Source organism: Xiphias gladius, chromosome 2 (genome assembly GCF_016859285.1).
Source record: "Xiphias gladius isolate SHS-SW01 ecotype Sanya breed wild chromosome 2, ASM1685928v1, whole genome shotgun sequence".
NCBI classification, from domain to species: domain Eukaryota; kingdom Metazoa; phylum Chordata; class Actinopteri; order Istiophoriformes; family Xiphiidae; genus Xiphias; species Xiphias gladius.
The window spans coordinates 14,424,610-14,445,190 of record NC_053401.1 but is presented as its reverse complement, the minus strand read 5'-3'; the positions used below and the strand labels follow the sequence as shown (position 1 = coordinate 14,445,190).

General features: G+C 39.2%; 1 protein-coding gene across 7 annotated transcripts in view; it reads left to right on the top strand.

The window, feature by feature from the left end:
- Positions 1-20,581, top strand: part of tbc1d22a (TBC1 domain family, member 22a) — a 144,402-nt gene that overhangs the window by 12,884 nt on the left and 110,937 nt on the right. For all 7 annotated transcript variants that reach the window (XM_040146075.1, XM_040146084.1, XM_040146067.1 and 4 more), the window contains exon 6: positions 13,295-13,365. In XM_040146075.1, coding sequence (XP_040002009.1) covers positions 13,295-13,365 — 71 coding nt within the window. The remainder of the gene's footprint in view (positions 1-13,294; positions 13,366-20,581) is intronic.

Genomic DNA, 20,581 nt, shown 5'->3' with positions numbered 1-20,581 from the left:
TGGTTCACAAGTCATCCGCATTAGTCAACTTTGGTTGTGGCCTGCTCGAGCAGAGTGTATCCTGTACTTCAGCAGAGTGTCTCGAGATATCAGCCCCCATTAGGGCCTGCCAGGCATCAAAAGCCGGCTGTCTAAGTTTAGTTTAGTTTCTACCATGATTAGATAGTCCAGAATGGGCGAGCCACGCTGCTGGCTGCTGGCAGCATGAAAGATGAACTTCATTCACGGGACATAATTAAGTGAAGGATTGGGGGTGGGGGATGATGAAGGGTGGGAGGGGAGAGGAGAGGGATCGTGGCAGACAAGATAAGATGAAACTTTAATGATCCCTGTGGGGAAATTGGAGTCATTGTGGAGGCAAAGAATGGGATATAGATGAGAATACAAAAAGAAATAAAATGAAATTGACACCATGTGAAAGAATTCAAACCTGGGGTAAGAAAATATTTCTGGGACAAAATTAAACAATATTTGCTTGTTGTTCATTTTTAGATCTTAGTTTACAGAGTTCTGTTTTTGGGCGTGGGTATGTCTGGTTTGAAATACTGATGTAATTGTTTTCACAAAGCTCGTTTTACAATTTACGCATGATCAAATTATTTCAGTTTTCAGTTAAGAGGAAGATGACAAGATTGATTAAACTCCTTGTCCCTAAAGCATAGGGCATTGTCCCTGCATGCTGTCTTTGACACATTTACACTTGTACAAATTCCCACACATACCGGTAGAGACTGTCAGCCGGGATGGCGCCCCATGTTTAAAAGAGAAACTTGACCGACTGTCCTTGAGCTCAAAGGAAGGGGTGCCTGGAATGATCCATGGGCTGGTCCGTCACTTCAATGATGTCATTAATTGCAGTGGCAGCCATGTTTTTGGGACAAGCCCCCGACATATCGGGGCTGCCAGTCTCTGGGTCTCTGTCTCTGAGTCTACTAGTCAGAGGAAATCTGCATTTAGTTGAAGAGAATAGGTGTTGGAAAAAAGACAACAGTAAGCCCTCACTCACCTGTTTCCACCTGTTATTTTTTCACTTGTCAGCATCTTTTCTGTTTTTTGATCATTATACCTCCCCAACTTGCCTTCATGATCTCCTTTGCATTCAGATCTTTAACATCTCTGTCAGTTCCTCTCTGTCTCTAACTCTCCCTCTCTCTGCATCTCTTTCTCCCTCCATTGAGCCTTGCGACAGGTTGTGACAGCGGTCTGTTTAGCATGTAAGGTCATGTAGAAGGGGATGACCTGTGTGTGTGCTAGAGTAGGGTGATTGATGTCAGCTTGATCTCGCCTAATTATTCCTGATGTCCTGAGGCGAGCCTTTCTGTTTAGTGAACCTGAACATAGCACGCACTGTATGCTCAGTGAGGAGGGATTTATTTCAGCTGGGAAACCAAGGAAAAAGGGGAAAAAAAAGTTAACCGATGTAACCTATACCTCCACTTCATGAGTTTACTTTTATGTTAGAGCATTACTTAGCACAGTGGCATTATTTGTAGAAGGATGCAGTATTTTTACATGAATTGTCAGATCAGAATAATGTGCTCGAATATTTAGCCAATTACTAGACTTTCCTGCGTAACACAACACAATCCAGAAGCACAGTTATGATCCCAGGTAAAATCAAGTGACATCTTGATGAACCAAATTTGTAGCAAATCACAAAAGCAGTCTCTGAAATTTCTAATGTCTAAAATGATATTTGTATATTTATTTATTATAATAAATAAAATATTATTTATTTATATAATAAATATATGTTTTATTTCTACTACATTGTTGGTTGAGGTTTGGGAATTAATGATTTTATTTTTTTTTTTTTTGTGATTTCCTTGCTTAACCTATTTCAACTGTCCGTCTTCACATAAAAACCTTTTCTAGCATCTGCTGTTTTGCAGAAAAAAAATACATTTACATAAATACACTTGGAAATATTTGACTTAACTGTACTAACGCCAATTTATCATTCGGGGGGGAAATGAAAATCTGACTGAACAACACGTAAACAGCAGTGATTCGTTAATTAGCAAATAAAATCTACCTTGATATTGACCTGCATTGATCGTAAAACCTGTCAATATACACAACTAAATCAGACATAAACATGAGCACACAAACAGGCTTCTATTACCTTAACTTGGGGATTTTATTTTTATTTTTCTCCACCAGTTTAGTAAAATGCAAAGCTGTTTGATTTTCCATATGACAGACCTGGGTTATGTTCTTGTTTGTCATTTCATTTTTCATACGTAACAACTCCCTCTCTGCTCCCCCTCATAGTTTGAGTATCTTGTAAGTATTTTAAAACTTGCTGAAATAGAAAAATACGTTTTTAAGCACTTAACTAAGCGTAGTGTTCTGTGTTTTTGTGAAAAAACACCAAGACACCAGCTCAGTTTTTGTGTAGAGAAAAAAGCCAGTTGAACAGCCACACTTGCAACCCGCTAAAGGGAGCAAATATGCCAGCCTTCCAGTTAGGTCCCTTAGACTTAATAAATAAACAACAGTGAAAAGTTTGTAGCTTGTAGTTAAAAGTCCTGTCACTTTCACTTGGGTGGGCACAACACTCCTGGCCCCCTGGGGCCTGCCCCTAATTATGTGTCTGACAAGATGGACTGCCATATTTTTCTGTAGCTTGTTATAGATTTCAGCCATTCACTTTTCAGTCTTTTCAGCTTCTTTTAAAAATGAACCTTATTATTTTTCTACTAGCTCTGTTCAAAATTCAGGAGTAGGTAGGGTTTGTGTGTGTGTTTAGTGTTGTGAACTTTCTGTGAGCCACTTGCTCTATGATGGGCTATGAGCCTTAATGCCAGGTTTTATGGACTTTCTGCATGTCTTTTTCTTTTTAATAGATTTTAAGACTAGGAGCTGGCATCTGATATCAAGCAGTTATTGCTGGATGACAGAAATACTGCTGTTGCTATAGCAATGGTTCTTTCTCCTCCTCTCTTTCCTGGATATTTATCCTTACTCTGTCTTTTATTCCCCTTTCGTCAGTACCTGTCCTTGTTTGTCTCTTCTCTTGTTCTTTTTTCCTACTTTCTGTTTGTTCTTTGTGTGGTATTTGTATGAGGCAGAGTCCACCTCCCACATGTGTTCGCAAACACATGCTGAAGATCTACAGGCCATAAATAACATACCAGAACATTCAAACACAAAGAAACTGCTAACCAACAATCAGAAAATAGAAAATGCAACAAATAACTACCCACAAGAACGAACACACACACACACACACACACACACACACACACACACACACACACACACACACACACACACACACACACACACACACACACACACACACACACACACACACACACACACACTTCCTTTCATTGCCTTGCTGCCTGTCGGTGTCGCTCTACCCTCCGTTGGGGGTGCTGCAGCTCTTTGTTACACCACCACTGCCACAGTACAGCTTCTCCCCAACTGCCATCACCCTCTATGCTTAGCAGGCCTGCTACTTTCTGCCATGGGTTACTTGCTCCACACTCTGAAGTGCTACAATCAGCTATCCTGTTACACAGCAGCCACCATATGATTGACTTACTATCGGCACTGTTTGCAAAGTTAATAGCTGCCCTCAAAGTGGGGAAGTGGCAATGTAATTCAATTTAACTCAGTCCTAATGCCTCTATGGATGTGTAGCAGTTTCAGAGGTGTGTGTCACAGGGCTTGGAAGGTGTAAAAGCAGAGAAAATGTACTATTAGACTTTCTTGGTGGTTAAATCTCTGGGAAAGGGAGAGAGAAGGGTTTCCATGTGAATTCTCAGTGCAAGGTTTCTCTTTAATTTGAGACATCAATAGTATGTATCTGTATCCGGGCACTTGAATGTTGGTATGTGTGTGTTGCCTTCTGGGATTTCCCCAGGCACCAGACTTAATAAGTTTGGTCCAAGCACCAGCTGTCTCCTGTGTCAGTAGACTCCCAGATTGTCTGGCTTAGTTTATTCACATGTTACACCATGTGGTTTTTCCACATGAACTTTTCATCCTTTCTTTTCTAAGAGAAGCTTGACTGAACGCAATTCAGCCCTTATAGTTCACACCTGTTCTTTGCTGGCCACTGGGAAATGCTGCGTTGTGTGTCTACTGGCAACTGTTTTAGTTTAGCCTTACAATTCATTATCTACATTTAGTGACTTATTTACTTAGCGTTTAAGTAAACAGTCTGACTAGACATAGCCAAAGGTTTGTTTTTAACAATTCTGTGATGCCTGTCTAAATGGTATTAAAAAATGTATACATGATTAATAACACAGCCCTATGTCAGGCTTTCTTTGCTTTCCTTAATGCTGTCTTTTTATACCACTGCTGATTTATCCAGCAACCAAATAACAAGTTAGCTATTAATTTGGTAATGTTAAGCTCATGTAAACACCAGATACAGAAAATGGTTTACATAAAAATCCAGTTTTGATTTCATGTCTCACACTAAAGGACTCAAAACCAGCAAGTCACAAAGCAGTGAGATTTTTTTTTATTTTTTGAGGGGAAAACAAATACCAGTGCCAGTGTATTGTAGGGGTGAAACCAAAGATTATTTTCATTATCAATAAATATTTTAGTCCAAAAAATATCCTTAACATTCCAGGTAATGTCTTTAAATTGTTTATGTTCCCCTAGCAGTCCAAAACCCAAAGATATTATTTACGAGAGAAGAACGGAAAGTATTCACATTTGAGAAGCTGGAACAAGTGCTTAAAATATTTCTTAAATTATTAATTGATTATCAAAATTGTTGCTGATTGAATTTTCTGTTGATCAACGAATTGATTATTAAAATAATTGCTTCAGGTCTACTGTACTGTAATAGGCTGATAAAAGTGTGCAGGTATCCATAAGCCTTTGTAAACAAGAAAAAAACTGGTTCTACATGTGCTATTATTTATATTTTTATTTCACCTACTCATCAGTTGAATAGCTTTTGGAAGGGGGTGTGTGTGTGTGTGTGTGTGTGTGTGTGTGTGTGTGTGTGTGTGTGTGTGTGTGTGTGTGTGTGTGTGTGTGTGTGTGTGCGCACTGGCATATGTGCAGATTGCATGATTAGGTCAACATTTCTGAAACTGCGCATTTATGATTTTTGGTCATAAATGCGCCACAATGTGGGAACAGGGTTTATAATTTGTCTTGCAGTCTTCCTATGAGCATTACTGTTTTCACTGAATTCCACAACTATCAGCTGCACTGTGGCAGCTCATTATCCGTTAAATCTAGACTGGTTTTAGCATATTAATGAGCTGTTGTTTTTTTTTTTTTTTTTAACCGCACAAATGTAGAAAACTAATCCCCTCAGTATAACCACTAGCCACAAATGAAACATAACTGCAATTCAAAATATCTGCATATTTCCTCATAAAACTTTGCTTCTTTAAAAAAAAAAGTCACTGGTTAGATAATTTAGAACCTGTTTCATCTAAATCAGGTAAGGCATGGCAAGGTCCAGGGAATTAACCATACAAGTCCTTGTTATAGCACACAAAAGACACACACAGACACACACACACACACACACACACACACACACACACACACACACACACACACACACACACACACATACACACACACACACACACACACACATTTTCATACCTGTACACTCATCTATGCTTGGTGTCCTCTCCCAGCCATCTGGGCCATCCATCAGGCCTCCTGAGCAGGTATAATCCAGGGGGGAGTATCTTTTTACAAGAGCCCCATTAGTTTATGAGCCGTCTGCTCCCTGGCGCCATCACTTTGTCCTCTAGATGAGTTAGACCCTTCAGGACTCTCACACAGTATTCAAGGTTTATAGGGGGGAGCTTAACTTTTTAATACATTGCATGATAAAGGTGTCTGTCCTTACTGTATTGTTTTTCTGACCTCACTGGCAAAATGGCTTCAGATGACACTGGGACAATGCCTGTAAGAAGGGATGGCATTCATCTTCTCTTTACCATTGCAATATTATCCAGAGCAGGTGTTTTGGATTACGTATCACTATATTTACAGCAAAGGACAGAATTACTGATTGTTGTGCTTCTTAAGGTTTAGACCACAGTATATGTGAGAACTTTAGTGCCAACGTGTTGATTCTTGATTTGCTGAGGCAGCTCCTGTTGCAGAATATAAACCCCAGTTTTGGCAGGTGTGTGTGCTATTCACATGCGTTAAAGTGTGTGTTTCTGAGAACCTTGTGGTGTTTTGCCCCAGTGGTTGCGCTCCGTCTGAATGATGCCTGAATAGTGCATGGCTCTGGCCCGTCAACCGTGTTCCCTTCTGCTCCCATCAGATCCTTGCTCAGCCAGCACTGACTGATGGCACTTCTTCCCTTCTCGCTGTCTTCTGTTCTTCCTACTGACCCACATACAGAACCATGCACACAGGCAGGTAGACAGGCACACATGGAAGAGGTGCAGGTACAGACTTGAACATTCACACCCACATTCACACATACACATGCACTCTTTTATACTTACTCCATTTGATTTTTATGCCTCCGCGCCGGCAACAGCCGTGGCCAGGGGCAGTGTTTTCTGGTTGTCCGTCCGTCTGTCCTTCCCATTCTTGTGAAGGCGATATCTCAGGAACATCTTGAGGGAATTTCTTTAAATTTGGCATAAACATTCGCAAAACTGATTAAATTTTGGTGGTCACAGGCCAAGGTCACTGTGACCTCATGTCCATCCCAGTCTTGTGAATGTTATATATCAGGAACGCCTGGAGGGAATTTCATTACATCTACATAGCACAAACATCCACTTGATGAACAGATTAGATTTTGGTGGTCAAAGGTCAAGGTCACTATGATCTCACAAAACACATTTTTGGCCATAACCCAAGAATACATATGCTAATTTGGACAAAATTTCAACAAATATCTAATAGGATAAAATGACGAAGTGATGACATATTATTGTATATCCAGAAGCTAAAAGTTTAACTTCACTGTGACATCAGAATGCTCTGCAAAAACAATTTTCTGGCCATTATGCAACACTATAACTCAAGAGCAGAAGGGGAGATTGTGACCATATTACACATTTGCTTGTATACTGAATTGGTGACACTAATCTGGGGTGCCCACCTTGAAACTGTGGTGATTGTATAGATCGTCTGTGCTGCTGGGCTGAAGATGTGTGTGTGAAGCATCCACTATTTAGAATTTATAGCTTCTTTTGTAGCAACATCGGTATTTGAAGCATTATGTACTGTCATGGCTCATGGTTGTTTCTTTCAGTGAACTTACACACTAATACAGTAGACATATGGCAGAACAAGAACAACAAAGCTTAACAAAGCCAAGTCAAATGCCTTTTTATTAAATGCCTTCAAAGCCTTCACTACATATATCACAGTATATGAGTCTGGACTGACATGGATGTAAACTGCAACCTGACTGGTTAGCGGAGGCATGCAACCACAAGGTGGTAATTGTAGTTTTCTAATTGCTTGGTTGTTCATAGTAAGAAGCCTCACTTGGCCAGTTAAGCTCCTAGAGCACCATTGTTTCAGTCCACTCAGGAGGCAAACAGTCTGTTATTGGTGCATGCATGATTCTGACAGTGGCACTTGACTTTATACTTGCCCTTTGTGTATAATCAAGTTTAGAACCTAATTAAATGCTTAAAGAATCTTTAGATCCAGATCCAGATCTCCCAATAGAAAGCCAAAGTCCTGATATCATGTGCAGCCTTTCTTTCATCGTTGTTTCTAAAAAATGAAACTAATTCCTGGGGTTTTTTCTTCAAATTGGCATCCACTACAGCACTTAGTTGAAATTAAACAACTATTTTTCCATCAGCATGTGAGGAAACTACAGCTACCATGAAAATTTGCCAGCGCAGCAGCGGGGGGTACTTACACACTTCTCGGTTTTGTCTATATCCATAATTGAGCTGCAATGGGATTTAAATTTAAATGACCTTACTCATAGTAGAGTAAGGCTTTGTTCCGAAGCTGAATTTTTTTGTCATTTCTGTTACTGCAAACGGCAGTGTGATTCTGAATAAGGTTTTTTAAATCTGTGGAACAAAACCCCAGAGTTCCGGTTTTACTTATGATCTCTATTTAGGCCCTTGCCACTGAAAATGTGTTATGTAGCCAAAATGTTAAAGAAATGGTCCTGTGACCCAGATGCAAGTGGTCCAGATCCCCATGCTGAATGAAAAAATCTGTGCCAGAAAGGTGAATAAGACACATTCTCTCATCCCCCTCTCAGTACAGTACAATTCAGGTGGCCTTTATCAAGACACCCAATGCCATCTGCTTCACTGGAGCTGCTGTCAGCAAAGGTACATGACTGACTTCACTAGGAAACTCCATGTTGTGTTCATTTGATGTGACCTCCCCTCTCCTTTTAAACTACTCTCAAGCTGTCGTTCTATAATACTTTTGGTTCTCTTGGCTGATTAAATAAGTTCTAATGAAATAAAAACATGATATTTTGTTATATTTTGCCCTCTGAATGATTCAAGAGTCATTGAGCATTCATTACCTTTGAGGGTCCATCAGAGCAGCTGTTATGGGTGTTCAACAGAAGGTACATGGTGTCCTAATCATCCCCTGTGGTCCCAAGCTCAACTCCAGCCAAGACAAAGTGCACCCCTGTAAGTTCATGCATAATGGAATACAGTAGACACACAAAGGAAAGACTAGCAGCGGCTGCGCTTGAGTTGCACGTTGCTGATGTTACCGGTGTTTTTCATGCCAGTAAAGAATAGAGCTTCCTCCAGACCAATCCCCTGAGGTCTGTGCCTACCAGCATGATAAACACCCACTATGCTGATCACACTAATTCCAAAGCATGTGTAAAATAATGTGATATTTTATTGGTCCCAGTAGGGAAATAGTGTTTTCTCTTGCCCCCTCTTGCACTTCTATATGTATACTCTATATGAAATGTTTGCCTGTGGGTGAATCGACTTTAAATAGAGTTTTTGCCTTAATGATTTGCCTCTGCATCGTTTGTGTAGAGACTTGTGAAAGGAATGTCTTCACAATTTCAATTACCGGAGTTTTATTTAGTACATGTTTTCTATGTGTAGGTGGGAGTGACAAATTTGTCAAATAAAATGGCTTGTTTGCATTGTTAACTTTGTTCACTGAAACTGATGGGGGCAGCTAGTCCCTCACCGCCTCCAGGACAGTTGCAGAAACTTTTTTGCCAAAATTGTGCCAAGTGCCCACTGAGCAAAAACAACAGATTCATTTTCAAAATGTCACGATTGCCTTTAATTTTATTCCAGAGGAGCTAGGGCTTTACTGTCTCATTCGTAATGCACAGGAGATTCCCTAGAGAGTCAGATATGTTTTCTGAGAGATGAGCTAGCTTCACACTAATGATACGACATCTACAATTTAGCCTGTATGTCAGCTATGCACATATCACCCTTTCTGTCTCTGCCCCCAATGGGAAATGGAGTGTTATTCCTCAGAAATTATTTTTCAAGAATTGGAACTGAGTTGAGTGTGGCTATATAGTAAGCATTTAGGAAACAGGGAAATAGACACATTTCCTATGGGAGTGTATTTGCATTAGAATAAAGCATCACCACAGTCTTTTTCACAGATGGGGTACAGATTATATATTTCCTTGTGCAGATCTCTTCTCATAGCAGCCTTTTAGCCCAGGAGTAATTAAAATGTGTGAAACTGGAAGAATATGATGAAAGATTCATCCTAGTAGAAATTACCATTGTACTTTCATGTTTTGTACAAGTGCAGTGCATCAGTACACTGAAAGCCAAGCTTTGGGTCTGTAAGTCATCCAAACTCACATTGAGGTAACTGTGATTTGGATTCTACAGCGGTCTGGCTCTTTGCAAGAGAGAGTTTGGAATGCAGCAATTTGCAAGGGTAGAGGTTGTATGTACGGGTTTCTGTTTATGATGTATGGGTCTAATGGGCACATCTGCTTATTCTGCTAGTTACATAGTGCCAAGTAAATAGTTGCTCCTTGCCCTTTCCACACATTTATACATGCCCACACACATGCAGAAGCCTCCTAGATGCACACATTTTTTCTTCCACAAACCATTCCGGCAAAACGTTTGACCAGAGGGAACGGGACTTTCTGGAGATCACTGCAGCATTAGGAAGTAAAGACCATTAGCCAACTTGTGCCCCACACTCCTTCACCCCTCCTCTTTATACCCCCTATGGTGAGATTAATGCCAGGTCGGGGAAATATAACATAGTTTAATTAAGCCGGAGTCAACAAGATTCATGGACTCATTTCTTTGTCTGAGTGCAAATGAAGGTTCAAAGGATGCAAGGCAGGAGGAGATACTCTTGACTATCTGTTAGGAGCGTAATGAATGTAGAAGTGCACATAGGAAAACGATTTCACCCTTAAAGACTTGGTCTCCGTGCAATAAATTCTCAATAATTTCACTGCAGCTGTTCCATTCTACATATGGAAAAGGTAGATGTCACTGCGAGCGACTTAATGGTGCATTCAGGCATATGAACATACACACACAAAGGTACTGGCTGCAGAGACTCCAAGATGTAAAGATTAATCCAGCTGTCAGTAATGGGGAGCTGTAAAAGTTGATTCAAAATCTGAAAAAATTATACACAAGTCCTTTGACATGCAGTAGTGGCAATCAATAGCCACAACTCAAGAATCAGTCTTTCATGAGACTGCAAAACTGGATTCAATTCAATTCAGTTTTATTTATATAGTGCCAAATCATAACAGAGGGCAATCTGTTATGATTGGCCTCTCAGGGCACTTTTCATGTAGAGCATGTCTAGACCGTACTTTTTATTGTTATATATTAACAGAGACCCACAATTCCCCATGAACAAGCACCTGGCGAAATTGGCTACAGTGGAGAGGGAGAGGGAGAGAGAGAGAGAAAGAGAGAGGGAGAGAGAACAGCACAGTAGACGTATAACTTAAAAATGTGTAACTATAGTGAGACTAATATAAAACTAATGATTATAGTAATAGGGTGAATAATAATACTAATAAAACTACATATAATAATAGATGATAATCATAATATTTGAAGCAGTGGGTGTTGAGCAGGATCATGGGGGCAGTAGTTGGTTTGCAGTCAGAAGTACCTGCAGAAAGCGACAGGAAGAGAGAGGAGAGTGACAAGAAAGCACAAAACTACGGGAGACTCAACCTAATAAACCACGCTTGGGACTGGGGCTGGGCTGGGACTAGCAATGATTCAAACGCAGAGACAGGAACACAATGCTAATCAGTTTTGCCTGCTGTGGCATCAATATTGTATTATACCATATCAGTAACATGTGGTGTTGCATGATAACATCTATAGCACAAAACTAGCAGCAATTTTTTCAAAGAGAGAACTCCACCAATTTAGCATTGAGGTCCTATAACATTACCAGACTAGAGATGTCTTTTTTATTACAAACATTCCTTTTCCTTGTTAAAATCAGATGCCTACATTATCCACAATGCAACTTGACCACCGACAGTTCAGTCTCAGCTAATGTAGCCTCAAGCTGCTAGGCTCAAGCAGAGATGAGTGAACTACAGTGGTCTGGTCAGATCGCTTCCTTCTAACTGTACACACCCAGATTTATTTTTTTCATTTTCAAACAGATGATCGTATTTCCATACATTGTCCTCCACTTGTTGTAGTCCTTAGGAGAGGGAAGGGAAGGAGCAAAGAGACTCCATGGAAAACCTACAGCACCTTTGCTATATAACTTTTATGGTCTATGTCATGTCTGAGAGAGTTTTTTATCTTTGTTTTTAAATGCAACTTGCTGCTGCACAGTAAGCCTTGGGGTAATCGAAACCTTCCCATAATGTGGGGCTCTGACACCCTCCAAACCAGCAGAGCCATGCTGCACACTAGATCACTATATTGAATTTCTATATAATTAAAGTCACTGGGGACAAGGTAAGGGAGAACTTTTAAGTGGAAGATGCACAGGAACTATAGTGAATAAAGAGCTACTCCCATCAGCTGAACAAGCTCTAATGCGTTTCACTCAATTTAACCAATGGACTTAGCCCACTGCTGTTTAGGTGAATGCTATTTCCTATCCTGCTATCTGTCACTGACTCTCCATTGCATTTGCCTTGAAGAACAGGCAACGCAGAGTCATTTGGCAGCACTAATCAATACTGTTCACTCTGTGCGAAGGGCTTATCAATTTCCAGCCAGTGCCTTGAATAAGAGTTGAGGAAGAATTTGGCTTATTCATTAGGTACATTGTTTCTTTTTTTTTTACTCAGAAAATTTGTTAAGACAGTGCCATTTCATTTGTACAGAAATCAATTTCCCCTCTTACCTCCACTCTTAGAATGTAGGTAAAACAGTGGCAGCACAGTTACTAGTGAAGAGATTTCCATTGCATTTTTATTTTTGTCTAGGTTTGGTTGTGGCAACTTGTCTTATTGAATACTAATGGGGGGTTTGTGGACTTGCAGGGCCCTGGCAGAGGATGACCTACCTGTGAATAATGGATGAGTTTCTGCTTCTTAAACAAAGTGCTGAAAAACGTCATATATCTTAAATATCCTAAGTAAGGCTCTGAGCAAAACTGTTACAGAGGTAGTGATTCAAACAGTTGCTTTAGTTCTATATATGAACATGATTTCTTTCTGCTGCAGGGAAATTAGATCCCACGCTTTTACCGTAGTCTGGTTGTTATACTCGATTCACTGAAAATAGGATGAAATAGAAGACACAGGTTGCTGAATACCACAAGACAAAGAATTTTTTCTAGACTCACTGTTGAGCCCTAAACTGACCTGTCATCTCCTACTGTCAGTGTATGTATGTTTGTGTGTTAGGGAGAGAGATGTGTATAGTTTGGATGTAATCTGTAGCACCTAGAATTAAGCCATATTTATTGGGTCTTCATGGACCCAAAGGGAAATACACTCTGAGAATTTAAAAGTTCAATTTGCACCTCTCCATCAGTTATTTTACATTATAGCTCACTGGCTCTCCCATCCGGCCTGGGGAGAATGTAGTAGAATCCACTTCTATCCCATCAGATAATTTCAGTTGTCAAGGGATGGACAGACAGGAAGGGAAGTTTTAAACAGTGACGACGTGGTTTGAATACTGTTTGGTAGATTAAATGATTGATTCATCTGTAAGACTCAAGGAAATTTCTTTGCCTGCTTTAGAAATAGTCCAGCATTGTTCTCCTTCGATTCACTTTCCCATTCAAGTGAATAGGAAATTCGTCTCAGACGTTTGGACCACACTGTATATGGCCATAAACTAATATTGGCCAATAATATTAAACATATAATATATAAAAAAAATAAAATATACTATCTGTGGATCTTGTTGTTTTACAGAGGAGCTACGGAAACTCAGTTGGTCTGGAATTCCACGACAGGTCCGACCAATTACTTGGAAACTACTTTCAGTAAGTTTTATGTGTACACACACTCACAGCACACATGTGAATACAGTAAATATATACTGTACATTCAAACACCAACAATGAACACAGTGAAACAATCACTAATTTGTGTAAAATGAAAAAACACTCAAAAAACACTTGTATACAAATGCACTCCGAGACAAAAACCTATGTAACCTCATACATAAACCCGCAATGGAAAACACAGATTAATCGAATGCACACACAGCAGCATACATACTCTTCCATACACACATTAAATCGCAAAAATAATAAACACATTACAGATTACCTTAGGTCACACACAAACACACACAAAGTTGCTTTCATGTTCTATTGCCGTACCCCCTCCCATTTTTGATTTATGACGACTGTTAACAGTCCTGCTTTTTTTCAAACTTCAGTAGAGAAAATTAATTGCGAGGCACAAATAATTTATTCATGAGACGTGCGGTGTGTTTACTCATTAAGCTATTGTCCTGGTGTACAGCTCCTAGTCTGCAGAGAGAAGACTGGCTTTTTGAACGCCATGGCTCTCCCATTAATTACCGCACAATAGCTAATGTGCCGCAGAAAAGATGTCATTAAAGGTGTGTGTGTGTCTGTGCCTTGTGTTTTTTGGTGGTGGGAGGTTACCTACTGGGCACTTTAACCGTTAACGGCTGCTTTGTTTGGTACTCTACTGAAGTGAAGGCTCATAACACTGTATGAAGTTGCAAAGCACTGGCTTTAGTGTAGGCAGCCAGGCTCAGGAGAGGGGAGGGGCACCTTAGTACTTCAGCTGACTGCTCGTGTATATGTGTGTATTTATGTGTGTGTCTGGGTGTTTTAGCTAATGTACCATAGATAACACCTGAGTAATGGTTTGTTAGTGTTTTTGTTTTTTGATTGTGCATATTTGTTTTTCTGTATTTGCATGTATCTACAGAATGCTTGCATGCATTTGGGGGTGGTTATTGTGTGTATACATATTCATTCATACGTGTTCTTATGCACTATATATACACGTAAAGAGAATCCTAGAGGGGTAGCAAAGCACAGCTCGCCTGTGGCCTGTATAAATTACAACTGGACCGCCTCTGCTTCCCCGCAGAGAAAAAAAATGGAGGCAGCAGAGGTGGAGATTGTGGGGAGGGCAAAAAAGCAAGGAAAACCACAAAAAAACAAAAGCAGTAAGGAATGGGTGTTTCAGAAGTGAAAAGAGCAAAGAAAAAAAAGAAATGAGGGGAAAAAAAAGAAATTACAGGGTTTTACGATACCGTAGAAAAATGAGAGTGAAAAATAAAAATGATCCCTCCTCCATAAGTTTTTCCTCTGCTGTAACTCAAATCTCGGCCTAAAGAAATAGTTTGACAATTTGGGAAATAAAGCTTTAGACCTTTTAGGGGTGCTGGTAGTCGGATTTTGGAACTTTTGAGTGATCCAGGCTAGTTGTGTCCCCCCCATCTTCTCATCTAACTCTTGACAAGAAAGTGAATAAGTGTATTTGCCAAAATGACAAACAATTTTTCCAAAGTCATAAGTCACCCCAAACCTTTAAAGTTTAAAATATTCACCCTCTGTAGGATTTCAAGCTTGTAGTAGTTTTGTCTTCATAGTCTTCACAGAGAAATTGAATGTGGTCTACTTAAAGTCTTAAGAGGGCTTCACAGAAACTTCTCTTGCAGTCATCCACCTGTCTGATGTCCAGATGTCTCAGGAAATATCTGCAGGTCTTGAAAAGTTTTGAAAAGCACTGAAATCAGTTCCCCCAGAAAAGGCCTTAGAAGGTGTTGAAAAAATTCTATTCAATTCATTTCACTTTTAACACTTCATATGACACCAAATCATAACAGAAGTTATCTCAGGGCACTTTTCATGTAGAGCAGGTCTAGACCGTACTCTTTATAGTTATATATTAACAGAGACCCACCATTCCCCATGAACAAGAACTTGGCGACAGTGGTAAGGAATAACTCCCTTTTAACAGGTAGAAACCTTGAACAGAAGAGTGGGATAGTTTCGACAGTGGAGTTTCAGTCAGCACCATCAGACCTGTCGTAAAAGCCCCTTTTACACTTGTTTTCAGTGTGAAAGGGTACATTCATTCGCGGGTCAAATGACTCTGCAGTAGTCATGGGTATTTATCAGCTCCAGCTCCTTCGGCAGTGATGAAAATATGAAACCCAGGTGGACACGCTAATTTTCGCACCTTTTCTGCCACAATGCTATGATGCACTTTGAAGTTCCAGGCGTTGGCGTGTAAATAGCCAGGAACATTTATGGTTTTGGTCTTTGGGAACAGAGTGTAACAGCGATTTTATTCTTCATATGCAAGAGTTGAGTTTCAAAAGAGACTGAAGTAATAGATACAAAAACGAACCGCCATAACATAGTGACTGGCGTCCATGCTGCTTTTGTCCTGTTTACTAACCCTATTTTATGGTGTGTTTATGACGTTGAACATGACACCCCCGGAAAAAAAAACAGAAAGGCACACTCATCCACTGGCAATGGGAAAGGAGTCAATTGCCTTTTTTTAGTGGGTTCACTTGTTTTTAAAATACCTGAATATATGTGATAATTTTGGTGCAAAAAGGGAAAAAACAGTACAGCAGGACAAGTGTCAATTTTTAACGAAAACTTGCATCTAACCATCTATCCATTTTATGTCCCTTATCTGGTAGAGGTCACAATTATTTACTTATATAATGAGAAATAATGATTATATACTTCTGGGAAGTACCGAAAAAATGTGACATAATAAGAAATAATTGTTGTCCCTGAGGGTTTTCCATCATAGGTCCATACTTTTGTAACACCCTGAAACGGGTATTAAATGATATTGTTTGGGGTATCAAAAAGGGTTTTAAAAGTCTTAATTTTAGCTTGGTAAACCCTGTGTATGCTCAGTATGTTCCACATAGTTCTTTTTATTTTTTTCAGTATTTATTTATTTATTTTTTAACAAAATACTGCTAAATACACAGCTTCAGTATAATTCTCTGTCTTTCTTTAAACTCTTTATCCTCAAAGAACAAGTGTATTTCCTCAGTTCAGGAGACAGTCTTAATATTTTTTTGCAACTTTCTTTCTGTTTTGTTGAAAGCCAAGTTGGTGCTTTGCTATCCAGCATCGTCATAACCTTAAATGTGGTATAACAGACTACAACTCATCTTCAATTAGGACATTTCTCTTCAGACGACTTTAAATAAATATGTAGGAGGTATTTTGACTGTGCAAACTGCAGATCCATATTTGAAGTAATCTCAGCCTCACCTGTTGAGGATTTCAATAGATATCTAGATTCTAGAGCCTTGTGCAGTGTTAAATCCAAGGTTTGGATTGGAAGGGGGCATGGTGTCCAAAGCTTTCATATCTTCCGAGGTGTCATAACACTTGACTGCCTTCTCTGTCCTGTCAGGGGTATGATCCAGTGGAGAAATAGATAGGGATCAGGCTCGAAAAATCTATTCTCTGTCTTGCGCACACATACATACACACTGAGACTCGCAGCTCAGGCTGTATTCCATAAACTTGGCAGAGGCACCCAATAGAACTTCTCTCCAGTGGCGTCCCTTGTGCCCTTCTCCTTCTCGCCAGTGTGCACCAACTTATTTGATTTCCTTCTTCCCTTTTGGCAGGCATGCTTGAGCCACGCTCTTCTTTACCTGACAAAGACGAGAAACAAGTTTTCCCACTGCGGTCAGAGCTTGGTAATGCACTCCCAATGGCCTTTCTTTACCACCACATCACAAAAATCATCCATAACTGTCTCTACTCTTATTAGCCTATGTGGAAATTAAAAAGCCGGCAAAAAAAATCCTGGAACGAGGTCAAGAGGGAGAGAACAATTTTTAGCCTGACTGCATAGCTCCCTCTACCTCCATCCACTTTTTGAGCAAGAGGCTCCACAGGTTGCTCCCAGCCACAGCCACACATCTGGTTGAACCTAATATTAGTTCAGAAATAATAGTCTTATTTAATTTGTTTAAAGTGCATTTGGTTTCCGAGCCTGAAGGAGAAAAGAAAAAATGAAATGGCTTTTCTGCTTTTGTGAAAGAATGTTAGCCTGTGGGAATGTGTACATTTGCTAATGGAGTTTGGCTGTTAATTGTGAAGTGGTTGGAGAGGAGAAAACTAACTGGCTGTGGAAATATTGATAAGGCTACAGGGTTATATGAGATGAATCAAGAAGCAGTGGCAGCAGGGTGAGATTTAGAGATTATTATGTTAAACTGTTACCATACAACGGTACACATAATTATGTCGCCTGAGAGAAAAGAACAATGTGATTTTTTTTTTTTTTTTTTAATTTATTTTTTTTTTCCATTTGAGACAGACCTTTAATCAACCTCCCTTGGTATGCCCAATGATAGAGACATCTCACACCTCACTGGAACATTTTGTTCCTTTTCAGTTTGTACACCTCTATTTTAGTTCATGAGAAGTGTAGCCCCACTGTCACCTCTCAATATTAACAACTAAGACCTGAGCAAATAAGTGATCCAGGAACAGGAATTGAAAGCTGTTGCCTCTGTATATGTATATCTTTGGTTTGATTATCTTTAGGGAAATCAACTACCTGTATTTGAGCTATCAAGGATCATCCTTAATAGTGAAGATGAGTAAAACACTGCACTGCCCACTACTTACTATGCAGTAGCTCTTTTGGATTATACGACAGGTTTACGAAGAGGATTTCATTTTATTTTTTCTTTTGAGACTTTAAGACCTTGACTCCAAAGCCTTCTGGAAGTGAACATTAAATCCCAAACACCGAGTATGTTTACATGCACTGTAGTATTCTGGTTATTATCACTCACATAACTCACAACTGGGAAAGTAATGTGCATATAAACAAACTCACTGTTTGTGAATTTGAATCCATCCTACATGTTTAAATTCATTGAGATGGCACAAAGGCTGAATTGCTAAACATCTAAGTGTTTATTAATATTTAAAATCTGTTGCCACAGTGAACATAAGAATCATAAGAGATCTAATTTGGATTAGTGAGATAGTGAAGCACTGGCGATGCATTGGTTTTGCATACTTAAGTTGTCATTTATTTATTTAAAACTGCATAGACATTAAAAATGACTTTATTTCTAATGATATAAATGAATAAATAAAATTCCTTTTCATGCAAGATAAAGAAAAAATGTAATTTTAGGGTGTAAAATACCAAATGGCATTCATGGCCCAAGCTCTGCCAAGACCACAATTTTTAGTTCACATGATATGAATGCTTGAGACCACTCAGACATCCCCACAAACCCGTCTACACTTGAGCTGAACATACCTCTTACTTGGCTGTAATTTCTCTAAAACTAAATTAATTTATCTACCTATACAAGTAAGAAACAATAAATAAGCCACACAGTCGCAGAATCATGCTTCATTTTATCGCTAACATTTTTATAGTATGAAATTGATTCTCATGGATGTTTCCAAAATCAAATCATGTAGAAAACTAAGCTCACCAGATGTATGTGTAAAATGGTCATGCATAGACACTTAGACACATTTTAAAAGGAAGTAAAGTTTTGTTTGTTCAACTTTTGCTGGGTTGTTTCCAACAGTTTGTTTCCAGTCTGCTCTTCTACTGTAATGTGCTGCTAAGTAGAAATCAATTTAGACTGTGAGGGAGAAAAAAAAAAAAAAAAAAAAATTCATTTCAATTCCCCAAATGGATTCCCCAAGCATATTTCTCCTGTTTTTTTTACAGAGAGTTTACTGATGTGGAGGATCCATTAGAGGGATGGAAGGCTCAAGGAGTAGATTGATGCAAGGAAGAATGAAGAGATGAGCTTTATGTAGACTGATTAACAGAGGCAGCACTGAAGCACTGTGCTGCCACATTTTGTACCACTGGCAGTTCTCTCAGATCTTTCATGCCTTAATGCTTCACTTATAGCCTTCCATCTCTCCATTTCTTTTTTTAATCTCCACTCACTCTTTTTAACCAGTAGACCACAAATTAAAGGAAAATTAGTCACTCAGGTTCCAGCATGAGCACACTTGGATCTAGGGCCCCTGAATTTTTTTTTTATTTTAATTCTCTGCTTGCTAAAAGAAATGTAAGCTGCTTGTGGCATTTGCATGCCTTTCCTTCAACCCAGTTATTCTTAAAACATGTAAAAAATGTATGTAAAATATGTAAGACAATTACAGTTATCTTGCAGCATTTATGGTCTTGGTAATCTGAGAAACCAGAGACGTATTACAGGTGACACATAATAAATATAATACAAACTTTATTTATACAGCACCTTTCAAAACAGTTAAAAAGGTCTTTACATTAAAACAAAGAATAAAAGTAATAAAGTCAAAAACAAAATATAAAACAAGATAATTAAAACAATCACAGGAAATACCATTAGTTAAGAAGAAGCTATAAGATAAGAGTGAGTTTTTAGAAGAAATTTAAAAGAGGTTACTGTGGTCAACAGGTGATGGGCCTGGAAACTGCCTGGTCACCTTTAGTGACAAGTCGAGATTTTGGAACTTTTAGTAGGGCCCTGCCAGAGGATTTCAAGCCGCAATCAAGTAGTTAGCAGATCACAGATATAAGCAGGAGCCTTACTATTCAAGGCTTTACAAAGAATAGAATAGATCACTTGGGGGCACCACAAAAGAGAAGAGCACTAGAGGACAAGGCATCTCCAATGATAACACAGAAGGACAGATAAGAGATGCACTAGTCCAGAACCACATCACTAACACCAACATAGCGCTGTGCTGAGAGTGAAAACCAGACAGAAATTATTCTGAAATTTGATTGATGTTCATAAAAAAAAATCAATTATGGATCAGTATGGCAGCTAAGAAATGGGACTAAAAAAACTAAAAAAGGAGGGATTCTGAGAGGGCATCTTGAAAAGGGGGTAAATAGTGATGTGTAAAATTTGAGGGGAAAATGCCAGTAGACAGAGAGCATTTAATAATGGCTTAAATATCTGGACCAACCGCCTGAAATACTGCTTTTAAAAGCCAAGTGTGAATGCCTCATGAAGGGCAGGTGGATGATATTGAAAGTGCAACAGTGGCTTCCAGGTTGACAGAGAGAGTTCACTAAAGTAAGTTAGTATTGAAGATGGGCAAGAGTCAACCTCAAGCTCACTGAATTCTGTGTTAATATGCTGACAAATCTCCACTATTTTGTTGCAGAAGTGATAAAGAAATTCTTCACATCTCTCATTTCTCAAAGTCTTATGATAAGTAATTAAAAGTAGTA